Source organism: Panicum virgatum, chromosome 6K (assembly GCF_016808335.1).
Source record: "Panicum virgatum strain AP13 chromosome 6K, P.virgatum_v5, whole genome shotgun sequence".
In the NCBI taxonomy this organism is placed as follows: domain Eukaryota; kingdom Viridiplantae; phylum Streptophyta; class Magnoliopsida; order Poales; family Poaceae; genus Panicum; species Panicum virgatum.
The window spans coordinates 44,962,245-44,975,769 of NC_053141.1; the positions used below are offsets into that span (position 1 = coordinate 44,962,245).

At 44.4% G+C, this 13,525-nt stretch overlaps 2 protein-coding genes across 3 annotated transcripts; both read left to right on the forward strand.

Moving 5' to 3' along the window:
- Nucleotides 1-3,091: 3,091 nt before the first annotated feature.
- On the forward strand, nt 3,092-9,676 carry LOC120712955 (uridine kinase-like protein 2, chloroplastic). Of its 2 annotated transcripts, none has more exons than XM_039998904.1 (14): nt 3,092-3,508; nt 3,650-3,741; nt 5,253-5,322; nt 5,419-5,537; nt 6,097-6,193; nt 6,361-6,440; nt 6,605-6,799; nt 6,884-6,967; nt 7,088-7,148; nt 8,090-8,150; nt 8,594-8,687; nt 8,786-8,858; nt 8,963-9,045; nt 9,136-9,676. In XM_039998904.1, the coding sequence occupies exons 1-14, from the start codon at nt 3,337-3,339 to the stop codon at nt 9,277-9,279; spliced, it is 1,425 nt and encodes a 474-aa protein (XP_039854838.1). In that variant the 5' UTR covers nt 3,092-3,336; the 3' UTR covers nt 9,280-9,676. The 2 variants fall into 2 exon arrangements, with proteins under 2 accessions (XP_039854838.1, XP_039854837.1); XM_039998903.1 differs by having other exon boundaries at nt 3,386-3,508; nt 3,622-3,741.
- Nucleotides 9,677-10,702: 1,026 nt separating this feature from the next.
- On the forward strand, nt 10,703-13,455 carry LOC120712956 (uncharacterized protein At1g28695-like). Its single transcript, XM_039998905.1, has 3 exons — nt 10,703-11,331; nt 12,221-12,598; nt 12,694-13,455. Exons 1-3 carry the CDS (start codon nt 11,104-11,106, stop codon nt 13,180-13,182), a joined length of 1,095 nt encoding a protein of 364 aa, XP_039854839.1. The 5' UTR covers nt 10,703-11,103; the 3' UTR covers nt 13,183-13,455.
- The last annotated feature ends 70 nt before the right edge of the window (nt 13,456-13,525 follow it).

Below are 13,525 nucleotides of genomic sequence, written 5' to 3' on the forward strand. Positions count from 1 at the left end.
AGACAGCTCCTTTAGGGCTTACCTCACCTGGTACTTACCCCGGACTCGGGCTCGTCTGGTTTTTGTTGACACTCACCCGCAGCCACACCAGGCGAGGCCTCAGGATGGCTATGGCCGGCACCACGTGGAGGCACTAGCTGGCGCGGTGAGTCTCTTGATCATATTTGCATATATATATAATCATATTTATAAGATAATTCATGTGTTTATAACTGTACCTTTAATGAATTGATGCAGCTTCGCCTTTGCAACATGATGGAGACGGACTGCTCGACTTACTTGACGAGGGTACGTGCCGGATCCCCAATGACCCAGTTTGAGCAGACAGAGGCATGGTCGAGGCAGCGTGATCAGTTGCGTCAGGTAGTGCACAACTTCGGAAGCCGTGTGCAGTACGAAGACAGCCACGGGTCGTCTCAGGCCTCGTCGTCGTTCCCGTGTCCGTCGACCATGCACGGGCCGACGTCGCAGTTCTTCCCAAGTGCATGTAACGTACATATCTCTTTAAAATTACATCAAGTGTTCCTACATATTTACTAATATCACATACAGGATACGATCCAGCAACTGCGTTCGGCCATACTGGAATGTTTAGAGGGACAGCACCAGTTGGCGGACCGTATCCAGGGATGGTACCGGGGCCACAGATACCGGCCTACACAGGTTAGTTTATATTTCGTATTTCGGTTTCTACATGGCATGACAAAAGATACGAGCGTACGCTAACATCCACATTTTTTGCTTAGGATTCTACCCCGATGCGGGCGCCGGACCTTCTTCTTCCTCCTTTCGACCAGATAACGAGACCTTCACCTTAGACGACTTCGACAGCTTGAGTCCAGAAGAGCCTGCCGCGCAAGGTGACCCCGATGTCTTGGGGTATTCACAGCTAGGAGGAGCACCACTTGGGATCTCTCAGCAGCAAACACCGCAGCCCCTTGCGCGTCCTGAGCGACAGGTGAGGTCTCCGGATGTTCTCACCTACTCCGAGGGCCATGTCCGTGCCCAGCAGAGGGCTAAGAGGGTCCGACGCCCTAGAGGTGGTTAGATGTATCTGATGTTTATTTGTAATGAGATAGCTGTGGACCGCTTATTTGTATCCGATGTTTATGATTGTGGTAGGTTACTTGTCATTTGTTTCTATATATATTATTGATGTGAACTTATTATGTTTGTGGGTTCCATAATGCTCGTGAAATAAGGGAAGTTTTTGCGATTTTTTCCCGTGATTTAATGAAGGACAAGTTACGTGCGGTAGGAGTTAGTGGCCGAGATCTTGCCGACGATGATGACGAATATTTGCTCGAATAGCTCAAAATAGGTCCCTGGAAAAAAAGTTCCTGGTCGCCCCCCCTTTTTTTTCTCCAGGGACTTCGTTGCAAATTTGAAGAAAAAAAATTACACTTTGAGCCTGTCGCCCTATGGGAGGGCGACCGGGGTATATTTTTGAAATATTTCAAAACGGACATATATTTTTGAAATTTTAATTTTTAAAAAATATAAAAAAGAAAAAACCGCCGGCGTTAGCGCCAATATTTCTACTAGTAGTAGTACGACCATTTCCCCACGGCCCACGCGCTCCACAGTTGGATGAGAGACACATGGCGCCGTATGGGCCGAAAAATGCAACCGAAGCGATCTGGTTTCGTTTTGCCCCAAGTTTAGGCCCACCTTCTGAAAAACAATTTTCGGCCCAAGTCAAGCTTGTTGGTCCACGAAGTCCCCCAACCCAAAAGTCAAGCTCGGCCCGCTGAGTTACTGGGTTTCACCTTTCTAAAATGGGTCGTCTCAGCCCAAATCACCTTCCTAATAAGTTTTCTTCCAACATGTGCTTTTTTAATGGCTTGATGATTGTTGGATGATGAAGAGTCTTGCTTAGTCGATTAAGTAATGGGACTTACGTGCCAGTCTCTTCAAGCACTATAAACTATTACGAACTTATGTGCCAGTCTCTTGCACCAGTCTAAACTATTCACTTGTCGTCCAGTCGTGCATTGGCCTGATCTGTGATCTGATTAGGTCACAGACTCCCGGTTGTTTCTCTTATATTTATTTGTAAAGCACATTGCGCGTACAATTGCACGATGTTTGATTGTTTTTTTATTTCCTTGATCTTATCCTCAGGATCTCAACGCCGAGGCTTGGAAATAGCATGTCATTGTTGTGCCAACTGCCAAGAGGCTCAAGTCATTATTTATTCATTGGGATCTGATCCCCTCCTCCCAAAGGAACTTCAATGTGCCATTAACATGCTATTAAAACCTAGTGTGTGACCCTCGAGGATTCAAAATACCACTCCAGCTGCCGTGTAATTTGATCTTCTAGGTTTGTGGTTGTTATATTAAGCGCTAATGCATACTCTTGTTGCAACATTTTTTTGGCACTCTCCTCTTAATGAAAAACACACTCAGGCGTGGTCACTAGAAAAAACATTTTTAGCACCCTATTATTTTCACCCTCCTTTCTCCAAAGGAGGCGATGGGGAAAGCTCGTCCAATCACTAACCCCGTTGGATTTCAGTTTTGCTACCATCTTCACATGCACCGCCCTATGCTCCACTTGTCAGTGAGAGATGGCTAAACGGAGAGCATGTGGGTATTGCTTGCAGGAGCCAGGAGCAGATGGAAGTATCTGAAACTGTCCCTAGCACATCAATGTCCATGTAATGTAGCCAGCGACAGCAAGACTGGATCAGCTGGTCCACAAATATGCATGGCCAAGACTCAAGAGAAAGGAATCTTGCAGTTTGCGGCATGCAAATTGACATGTTTAGTTCTCAAAAAAATTTCTACAGTATTCATCACATCGAATGTTCGGACACATGTATGAAGCATTAAATATAGTTGAAAAAAATAACTAATTACACAGTCTAACTGATTAGCACGAGATGAATCTTTTAAACGCAATTAGTTCATAATTAAACATTAATTATCAAATAATAATAAAAGTACTACAGTATCAAAACCCAAATATTTTCACGAACTAAACAGGACAACCAAATTGGACCAGCAGCTTCAAAGCCAGGAACCCAAGAATCTACCTTTCATATTCCTTACTCTACAGCGAAATGCTCCAAAAAAAATTCCAGAGAAAACTCCGCTGCCCCACTGGCCCTCCGCCCCTGCACCAATCCTTCCAGCACCACGTGGAAAAGGCACCCCGGTGGCCCGAGCCGGTCTACATAAACCGTCTCCACGCATCCGCCCCCCTCCCCCACCACCTTCCCCCACCCAAACCCCACCTCCTCCCCGTGTCAAAACCTCCGAGCCCCGAAGCGATCGCCAGCTCAGCGCGCCGGCGACGGCGGCGGCCGCCGGAGGGAAGACGGAGGACGTGATGGACTCCGCGGTGGGGCCCCACTTCAGCGGGCTCCGCCTCGACTCGCGCCGCCTCTCATCCTCCTCGCTCCCGTCCCCCACCTCCTTTCCCTCCGCCAACGGCACGGCCGACGCCGCCAGAGGGGTCGCGCCCCCCAAGGAGGACGGGACCAGGCAGCCCTTCGTGATAGGTACCGGAATCGTCTCGCGGCTGCCGCGGCCCGCCGATTTGGCTTATCTCTCTCGCGCTTGGAATTTTCCGCTTGCCGTGCTGTGGTTTTGATTTTTGAATTTTGGTTTGTGGGGGATGTTTTTGGCTGGTGGTCTTGAAGGTGTGTCAGGAGGGACGGCGTCGGGGAAGACGACGGTGTGCGACATGATCATCCAGCAGCTCCACGACCACCGCGTCGTGCTGGTCAACCAGGTGCGGTTTCTCCTGCTCCTCGGACTCGGAGTAGTATATGTTTTTTTTTGTGTGTGTTCTGAGCTTGTTCCTCTTTGGTTAATTGGTTCTATTTACTGTGGCTGCGCTATCAATGCGTTTGTGTTGCGAACTCCAGTCATTTAAGTGTGTTATGAATGCTTTACCAAATCGTAGGTTTGGTTGCAGATTTGGATATTGTTTACTTTGTCGATGCTGCAAATTGCTTCTTCCATATAGGATTGCAGTTGTTGGTGCGTTTGAATGCTATTCGTTTGGGGAATTAGATAGATTACGGATAGATTATTTGTTACTTTACACTTATCGACATATAGATTTTCATGTATAACTTGGGAGTGCTGGAGTAGGCTTGTCCGACTTCTAAAATGTCTCATATCATATCTTCATAGGTTCTAAAAAATAGATTTAACGGTAAAGCAAGAAGCATCTTACTAGGCCTTTTAACTTGTGGATAATGTTTATTTTGAAACGGTAGAGTGTTGATTTCTCACTCGCTAGGGAGGTAACTGTGCAGAGAACATTAGTTTGGATGCGACATTTTGAAATCATTTACTCTGTCAGTGGTCAGTGCTGTAAATTGCCTCTTCCATACAGAACTGCAGCGTGTTATGATGCTCACGGTTTGGGGATTTGAATAGACTATGGCTAGATTACCTGTTGAGTTAGTCTTACTCAACTTATAGATTTCCATATTAACTTGGACTAAGCTTGTATGACTGTTAAAGCATCTCATTGCATCTTCATAGTTGTTGAACAGAGTTCAGTAGTAAACCAGGGCACAGGGTACAAGGTGCTTTTAACTTCTGGATAATGTTGTTTTGGAATGGCCATAATTCTGTTATGCGAACGCAAGCATGAAATGGTGAGATGCTTTGTCACTACTCACTAGGAAGTGACTGCACAGAACATCAGCTGATGCTGGTCAAAAACTGGTGTGCCTGTAGAACTAACATGGCATTTCTGTTAAGTGTGGAAGTCTATTGGCTGTTTCCTAAATAGCATACAGTATCTCAGTTTCTTTAAGGTAAGTAGGCGACATGTTGCTTTATTAAAACTTGTAACACAAATTTCAATGTGAGCAGCTGCTTATTTTCGTAAGGTAGCATGAGTCCATTTAAACATTTATACATTAGTACATGATTCACAAGTATGCATTTGCTTGAATGGTTGTTTAGATTACATGTTGACAAAGCTTTAAAAATACCACTTCGAGAAACAGTGCACACTGTTTAATCTGCATTCAATCATCTTGTCCTATTTCTTGAATGTTGATCTGTGTGCTTCCAAGTTTCAAAGCATAATGAGGCAGGCTGACAGTTATCATTTGATGAAAACCTGGCATTAGTTTCATCAAGAGATAACAAACTACAAGTTGGTTAATGGTTACAGTAGGCACACTTATATATACTCTAAATAGTACCCAATCATAGAAGCATTGTTTCAGAGGATTCTGACATCCATTACAATTCACCCTGGGCTGTAATTTCTTGCAGGATTCATTCTACCGCGGTTTAACTGAGGAACAGTCTGAGCACGTGCAAGACTACAACTTTGATCACCCTGGTACTTGATATGCAACCATGTGAAAAATTATGCTTCTTTTAGTTTTTTAGAGATTTATAGTTGGCTTCAGCTGTGTTTTTTCTTTTTCTTTTGTAGATGCATTTGATACAGATCAACTTCTGGAGTGCATGGGAAACCTAAAAAGTGGGCAATCTGTGAATATTCCTATATATGATTTTAAGAATCACCGGCGATGCTCTGAAAGTTTTAGAAAGGTAGTGATTGCATAACTAACTACTGATGTGAACAGAATAATCCTTGTATCATTTATGATCTAATTTTGGATAACCTTGTTTAGAATGCTTTTCCCTAAAATATGAATTTGATATAAAAATTGGTGGCATGTTCATGCATGCTATTTATTGTGAGTGAACTTAATTTCTGTTACCGAAGCTTACTTTTTATTTTTGGCGGGAATGCTATTGTACTTTTCTGTTTTTGTCGTTTCATAGTCTAGCCATTGGCACCAACCCATTGAACTTATTAGTAGGTATTTACTACAGACTTGAAGTTTTTGCTTTCAAATAAGCTACATATGATACAGCAGTAGTGGATGCAGAAAATGATGAACCTTTTTGGGTCGGTCATATGTAACATACAACGGCACAATACATGTAATAAATGGTGTCATGCTTCCTTGATTTGCATAGCAGTGACTTCCTTGAGACCTCAGGCCTCAGCACTCAACCCCCACCCCTACCCACCGCGTAATTATGGTTCAACTTGCTTGCACTCCTCTTATGACTCAAATCACTGATCATTTATTTTTGTTAGGTCAATGCATCAGATGTCATCATTTTGGAGGGGATCTTAGTTTTTCATGACCAAAGGGTTCGTGATTTGATGGACATGAAAATTTTTGTTGACACAGGTTCGTACCTTAGTGGCCCTTCTCTTTGTTAGATATGTGCTTATCAATACCATGGTGGCTGTTTAAAGACAAATATATGCTTCAATAGTATTGCAACTTTAATTGGTTATCCATATTCATCTTTGATCATTTATCCATATCTGCTGTTCTTTTGTGCATGCATGTAGATGCTGATATTAGGCTTGCTCGACGCATAAGGCGTGATACAGTTGAAAGAGGTAGAGATGTTATCTCGGTGCTGGAACAGGTATTTGATCACTGTATCATTGCCTTACTTTCTTTTTAACGGATGCTACTTGCATATGTTACAAATACCTCCATGCTATTATGCCTGCGGCAAGTCCATGATATTATGCCTGCGGCAAGTGTAAAATATGGCACTCTAATATGAGTTTCCATTGAAATAATCAGTATGGGAGGTTTGTGAAGCCTGCCTTCGATGATTTTGTCCTGCCTTCCAAGAAATATGCTGATGTGATCATACCAAAAGGGGGAGATAACCATGTTGCAATTGATTTAATTGTGCAACACATCCGTACAAAACTTGGTCAGCATGACTTGTGCAAAATCTACCCAAATGTCTTTGTAGTTCACACAACTTTCCAGGTACACTTAACACTGTTCCTCTTAAGCTTTACAATGCTCTTAGCTTTGCAAAATCTTGATGCTTTGGATGATCCATCTGAACAGATACGAGGAATGCATACTCTGATTCGTGACAGGAACATTACAACACCTGACTTTGTTTTCTACTCAGATCGGCTGATCCGTCTGGTATTGCTCTTAGTTCTTATGATCTCTACTAATTTTTTTAATAGAGTGTCCAGTGTGAGAGCTATTCAATGTAAATTAACATATACTGACACATTTTGTTGTATGTAAAATGTCTTCTAGGTAGTTGAGCATGGTCTTGGGCATTTGCCATTTACAGAGAAGCAGGTCGTTACACCAACAGGTATATCATTGGTATCCTTTTCTCATAAACTTTTCTTCTTTTTTTGTTTATTGTAATATGGCCTACACGTTATTATTTGGCATAATATATATGTTCTTTCTTCAAATTGGCTCTATAACCTTACAACATGGGCAGGCTGTGTTTAGTTCGCGAAGAAGTTTGAGTTTTGGTACTGTAGCACATTTCGTTGTTATTTGACAATTAATGTCTAATCATGGACTAATTAGGTTTAAAAGATTCATCTCGTATGAATCAGTTATATTGTGTAATTAGTTATTTTTTTCAACTGCATTTAATGCTCCATGCATGTGTCCGAAGATTCGATGTGACGGATAAAGTAGAAACTTTTTTGCCAACTAAACAGGGCCTAATGGTATATTAGAATATTCAGCAAAGGGAAGGAACATGTTTTTAGCACAACTGGGTTTTCATTGAAGAACATGCCATTTGCTATTTTCTATTCATATTTGCGTTCTTTCCAGAACCATTAAGATCCTATGTCTGTTTTGTTGATGACTTTCTGATTGTTTTTGCAATAAACGATCAAGGAGAATTTATGTTGATTTAGATTTACTTCTTATGCTTTGCCCTATAAATATTAAGTGTGATTGTTGAATGCTGTACTTGCCCCTAAAAATTGTTAGAACTTATTTTCCTTGGCTTCAAGTACCAGAGTTTGTATCGAGATATAGTAGCTTATGGTTTCAAAGAAAAAAGGAGAGGTTGTATTCCTTAACCTGCTATGCATCATGAAATTTGTTTGGCTCTTCCCAGAATGCATGTGAATGAAACCTTCTGGAAGCTCAAGGATTCCTAAAAGATTTGCTTCCATCTACTGTCCATTTCTTCCATAACTGCTCTAATGTTCCATATTTTTAGGATATAATAAAAAATTGAACATCTACAATCTACTGTATAATGACTATTTGTCATGTGTCCAGGATCTGTTTACATGGGAGTTGACTTCTGCAAGAAGCTCTGTGGAGTGTCTATTGTTCGAAGGTAATGCCCAGAATAGTTTTTCCGAGAAATTTTGGTAGTTCAATATGCAATAAGTTATTATGTGTTATGGTGTCATCATCTGTATTTTTCCAGTATAATATATCTGGATCAGCACACACTCAATAAATTGCATTCATGAGCACTTCTTGGATTTTTCTACAGACACTATTTGAGATGTACCAAAGTTTCAAACTCCATATTTTCTATGCTTTTGCAAATTTGATTTCTCAAGTCATGTTTACACGACTATAACTTCTGCTATATTTTACCTAGTATGTTACTAGTGACTATTAACAGTTAAAAAACTGCAGATCAATATGATCGTATTTTCACCTTATTTCCATTTTGGTTTTTTCTAGCCGTATGTTTGAATGAAATCACTTGTAATATGTTAACACCCTTCTTTTCCTTTTCTTGTGCACATCAAATTGATATCTCTGCAGTGGTGAAAGCATGGAAAATGCTCTGCGTGCTTGTTGTAAGGGGATAAAAATAGGTAAAATTCTAATACATCGGGTTGGAGACAATGGACAACAAGTAAGATTTCTTAGCACATACTAGTTTCCTTGAAAAGTTAATGAAAATATTTCAGTTTGTGGTGTTGTGAACAAACCGAATTTATTTTCTTTACTCAGCTCATATACCATAAGCTTCCAATGGACATTGCTGAACGCCATGTTTTGCTTTTGGATCCTGTGCTTGGTACAGGTTAGCATTGTATATTAGTTCTTTTGCATGCTTGTTTGGATTACAAACTGATATGTGCTTTTTTGTTTAGCTACTGGCTGAAGTTTCTTGTCCTGTTTCTGCAGGTAACTCAGCTAATCAAGCTATTGAGCTTCTTATAAGGAAAGGAGTTCCTGAGGACCGGATCATTTTTCTTAATCTCATCTCGGTAAAAGTTCTCTTGCTGAATCGTAGATTGGTTACTCCTTCATCTTCCTGTTCTTTTTGGTCAGTTTATTCATATCTCTTTGACAAACAGGCCCCTGAAGGCGTCCATTGTGTCTGCAAGCGCTTCCCTCATTTAAAGATTGTAACCTCAGAGATTGATGGTGGCTTGAACGATGAATATCGGGTCATCCCTGGACTTGGAGAGTATGGGGACCGCTACTTCGGCACAGACTAATCCAGGATTGGAACTGCTGTAGTTGGCATTGTGAAAAGATACTCAAGCTAGAGCTAACATCACCGTGACGGATATACTGGTGTTTGGTTGGTTATGGTATACTGGAAGCAAACGTGGAAAGGTTTCCCCGGAGTTGCTGAAACCGTGTGGTCTTGTCCATTATCACATGACTCGGTAATACTGTTGATTCTCTTGGTGTGTCCGTGTGTGACAAACAGAATCTGGTTTGCATTTTGAAGCTCCTGGCTGAATGGACCTGTTCCTCAGTTACAGGCCCGCGAAATGTATGACTAAACCCTGTTTCCCGGCTTCCAACAGATGCCGTGCGATCTCAGCTGTGATTGAACTGAGTTTCCCAATGAAATTCGATAGTAGTGTGAATGGTAATTGCAGAGTATTCGTTGTGTTGGAGTGGTGATGCATTTCTTTACCTTTTTTTCCCCTCTCTGTTCCTGATTATATCATATACTGGTGAAGTGGTGATGCGTAGTTCGCATTACCAATTCCCTAAACCCTAGTGTTGCTGGTTAGACGAGCAACGCTAACCTTCATCTTTTTTAAAAAAATTAACTAATAATGTTGTCTGCAATCTGGTACTGTCATTTGCACGAAATGTTGCTCTCTTCAGGGACAGCTGATGCGAAATTGGGTATAGGATTGAGCGAATACGCGCTTGTTTGCAATGGCGCAAGTCTGGACCGATGTATTTTGAGTTTGTGGTGGAAGGAACGATTCCTTCTTTTGCGAGACGTTCTCTCTCGTGCAGCTTCGCAACTGCACAAACCACAGGCAACAGAATAAAGTGCGAGGCCGTGTCATCATATGGTTCATTCGGGCGGCTGATCGCACCGGGCCCGGGCCAGCAGCAGCTTTGTAAGTTGTAACGGCATCGCCAACCTGACGGCGCATGGGAAACGAGGTTACTGAGCCAGTGGGCACGCGGCGGCGGCGGTGATGCCGCCGGCCTGGAGCGAGCGGTGGCTCTTGGCCATCGCTGCCGGCATGGACGGCGAGGCCCTCGTGCCGGCAGCAAGACGGCTTGTGCGCGGAGAACCGGACATCTGACAGGATTTGATCGTGAGGGTTCATTTGTGACAGGACTTGGGAGCGAGATCATCGACCCAGTTCTTTCATGTACGGTTGCTGCGGCATACTACGGCCAACGATTGGTAAGCGACGACAAATACGGCCAGCACAGAATTGAGTGGAAAATGACACCATGGATTGGAAACCGCTCATCTCCAGGGGGGCTCTGGCCTGTTGGTGCGGCAGTTACAGATGTTATAAATGCCCTCTAGAGAAATATAGGCGAGTATATCTTTAGGATGCCCTTTGTTAACGGACAAGGATGGAATCATTTCGCTGCTAATAATAAATTCAAACATATCCTAACCATTGCAGGGTGCAGAGAGCATCTGACTGACCTCGCCAAGCTTGGTTCATCCATAGGCATTGCACAACTCCTATTGCTTGGGCGTCAGGCCAGCATATTCTTCCCCGTTCCATCACTCAGTCCCATCCCACTTTCTCCATTCCCTTCTGGATCACAAGTTCTCGAGCCCGGATTCTGATTTGGCAGCCTATCTAAGGCCTCCAGAAGAAATCTTCAGCATTTGATCAGTTCCAACTCAGAGCAAAAATTCCAAAGAAGAAAAAAGGGAGAAAGTTAATGCTCAGGATCCTGCTGCAACCAGGATTAATTTCCTCCTTGGATTGGACAGCACATGAGTAGATACTATCCATCCCATTTTTCCCAAGGGGAGTACAGGAAAAGAGTATAAGAAAGGAAGAAATAGATGCAGGCTGCCTGTTGCCATATAAACCATGCCGATCTTCTCTGACGACCCGTCGTCCTGCGTCTCCCCTTCTCCTCCCTCGAGGTCCAAGAACATGGACTGGAAGGTGAGGGGGGACATGAACAGGCCCCTCCCGGTCATCGCCTTCTTCCTGGGCGCGGCGCTGACGGTGGCGTTCGTATTCCTCGGCGCGACGCTGGACGTGAACTGGCGGTTCTCCGAGATGGCCGTGTGGGGGAACGCTGCCCGGGACGAGGTTAGCGATCTGGTCACTACGTCTTCTGACGCATGATTATTTATTCCTTTGTTCGTGTGCTTGCTGTCAAACGAAGATGCAAATACTGGATTTGCAATTGCAGCGTAGGGTGCATACGTCACTGCTCTTTCATTAGATTTCAGAGTGAAAGATGACAAACGGCACGGCTCGTACCGCCGTAGTTTCAAATTTCAGTTTCTACTTTCTAGTAATCCTAAAAGCTCAGTAAGGATACATCAGGGAAGAGTTTGATTTTTGGAAGAAGCACATGCGTGGTCTATGAATCGAGAAGCATCAAGAGGACCCAAGTGGAAATTGTTCGTGTACATTTTCCTGCAATTCTTTTGAGCTGAATCAGCAGTAAGGTGTGTGGTCCGAGGTTCTGAACCAAAGAATAATCTACAACTTTTCTGATACCTGAACTTGCTACTGGAAATGCAGTTTTTCCCGTCCCTTTCTTTTCCTTTTGACTAATGCTATTTTGCAATTACCAATAATAGAACAAGATCATACAATTTGGTCTATGGCAAATTGATAATATTTATAGGATCTATCGTAGGTTCATAGATATACTCATGTCCAATACCACATTGCATAAATATATCTTTGGCAACTAATGGAGCATACTGTACAATCCAAAAGCATAGCTAAATGCCAACTTGAGCTTTGTCATATTCAGAAACCAAAAGGCCTTTAAAGCTAAAGTTGGCAACTGAACAGGCGCCAAAGAATATGCTAACCCTGGTGTCCACGCAGCAAGGCTTATTGGTTTGTTTTTCAATTTCAAGTGCGACGAGGCATGCTGCACAGATTTTCGAACTCCACTGCCACTCAATCCGTTCATATTTCGAATCAAATCCGTGCGTCTAATCATGCGCGAAATGTGCAGGCGAAACCGTACGCAGAGCTGGCCCAGCTGCTGAAGAACGCATCAATGGAGGACAACACGGTGATCGTGACGTCCATCAACCAGGCGTACGCGGCGCCGGGCTCCCTCCTGGACCTCTTCCTCGAGAGCTTCCGGCTCGGCGAGGGCACGGCGCGGCTGCTGGACCACCTCCTCATCGTGGCCGTCGACCCCGGCGCGCTGCAGACCTGCCGGTCCGTGCACCGCCACTGCTACCTCCTCCGGCCGGACGGCGGCGCCGCCGCCGCCGACCTCGGCGCCGAGAAGCACTTCATGTCCCCGGAGTACCTCGACATGATGTGGACCCGCAACCGGTTCCAGCTGACCATCCTCGAGCTCGGCTTCAACTTCCTCTTCACGGTATATACACACACGCAGGCATCGACCTTGCATGCAAGTCGATCGATCAGTTAGGGACCTGCAAAATTTTCATGCATGGTATTCTGATCATTCAGGACATTGACATCCTGTGGTTCCGGAACCCGATGCGGCACATCGCGATCACGTCGGACATCGCCATCGCCAGCGACTACTTCAACGGCGACCCGGACAGCCTGCGCAACCTGCCCAACGGCGGCTTCCTGTACGTCAGGTCCAAGAACCGGACGGTGGAGTTCTACCGGCGGTGGCGGGCGGCGCGGCGCCAGTTCCCGCCGGGGACCAACGAGCAGCACATCCTGGGGAAGGTGCAGGCGGCGCTGGCCGGGCAGGTCGGCGTGCGGATGCAGTTCCTCGACACGGCCAACTGCGGCGGCTTCTGCCAGCTGAGCGGCGACCTGCGCCGGGTGTCCACCATGCACGCCAACTGCTGCACCGGCCTCCCCAACAAGGTGCACGACCTCCGGAGCGTGCTCCGGGACTGGGGGAACTACACGGCGGCGCCGCCGGAGCTCCGGCGACGGGGAGGGTTCGGCTGGACCAAGCCCGGCAGGTGCATCCGCTGACAGACGGACGAAGTGAGGATGTGAAGCTCACAGCAGCTGCAGCGATTGATGCTCATGTGCTTCTTTGGTTTCTTTGTGAGCAATTGCTGTCTTGGATTGCCTTGTGATAACGCTGCAATTTCATTTTTCTAATCTAATAGGTAAAAGAATCACATGGCTGTACCAAAGTTTTTCTTCTTTTTGTTGGAAATTTAACCACCAGAAGTTGTGCACTGGTGCTGTAGGGAACGAACGATAATATTGATCGGTGGTATTAACAATGCATTTTGTTCTCAACGAAATCAGGTAAAAAAAACTCACGTGAACCACATTCAATTTAAACGAAATTTGGTTGGAAAAAATC

Excerpts from the sequence above, each read along its gene's own strand:
- LOC120712955 (XM_039998904.1), top strand. The coding sequence starts at position 3,337 with ATGGACTCCGCGGTGGGGCCCCACTTCAGCGGGCTCCGCCTCGACTCG. Across the intron at positions 5,538-6,096 it reads GCTCTGAAAGTTTTAGAAAG|GTCAATGCATCAGATGTCAT; the intron begins GTAGTGATTGCA and ends TATTTTTGTTAG. Across the intron at positions 8,688-8,785 it reads TTGGAGACAATGGACAACAA|CTCATATACCATAAGCTTCC; the intron begins GTAAGATTTCTT and ends TTCTTTACTCAG.
- LOC120712956 (XM_039998905.1), top strand. The coding sequence starts at position 11,104 with ATGCCGATCTTCTCTGACGACCCGTCGTCCTGCGTCTCCCCTTCTCCT. Across the intron at positions 11,332-12,220 it reads GGAACGCTGCCCGGGACGAG|GCGAAACCGTACGCAGAGCT; the intron begins GTTAGCGATCTG and ends CGAAATGTGCAG. Across the intron at positions 12,599-12,693 it reads GCTTCAACTTCCTCTTCACG|GACATTGACATCCTGTGGTT; the intron begins GTATATACACAC and ends CTGATCATTCAG.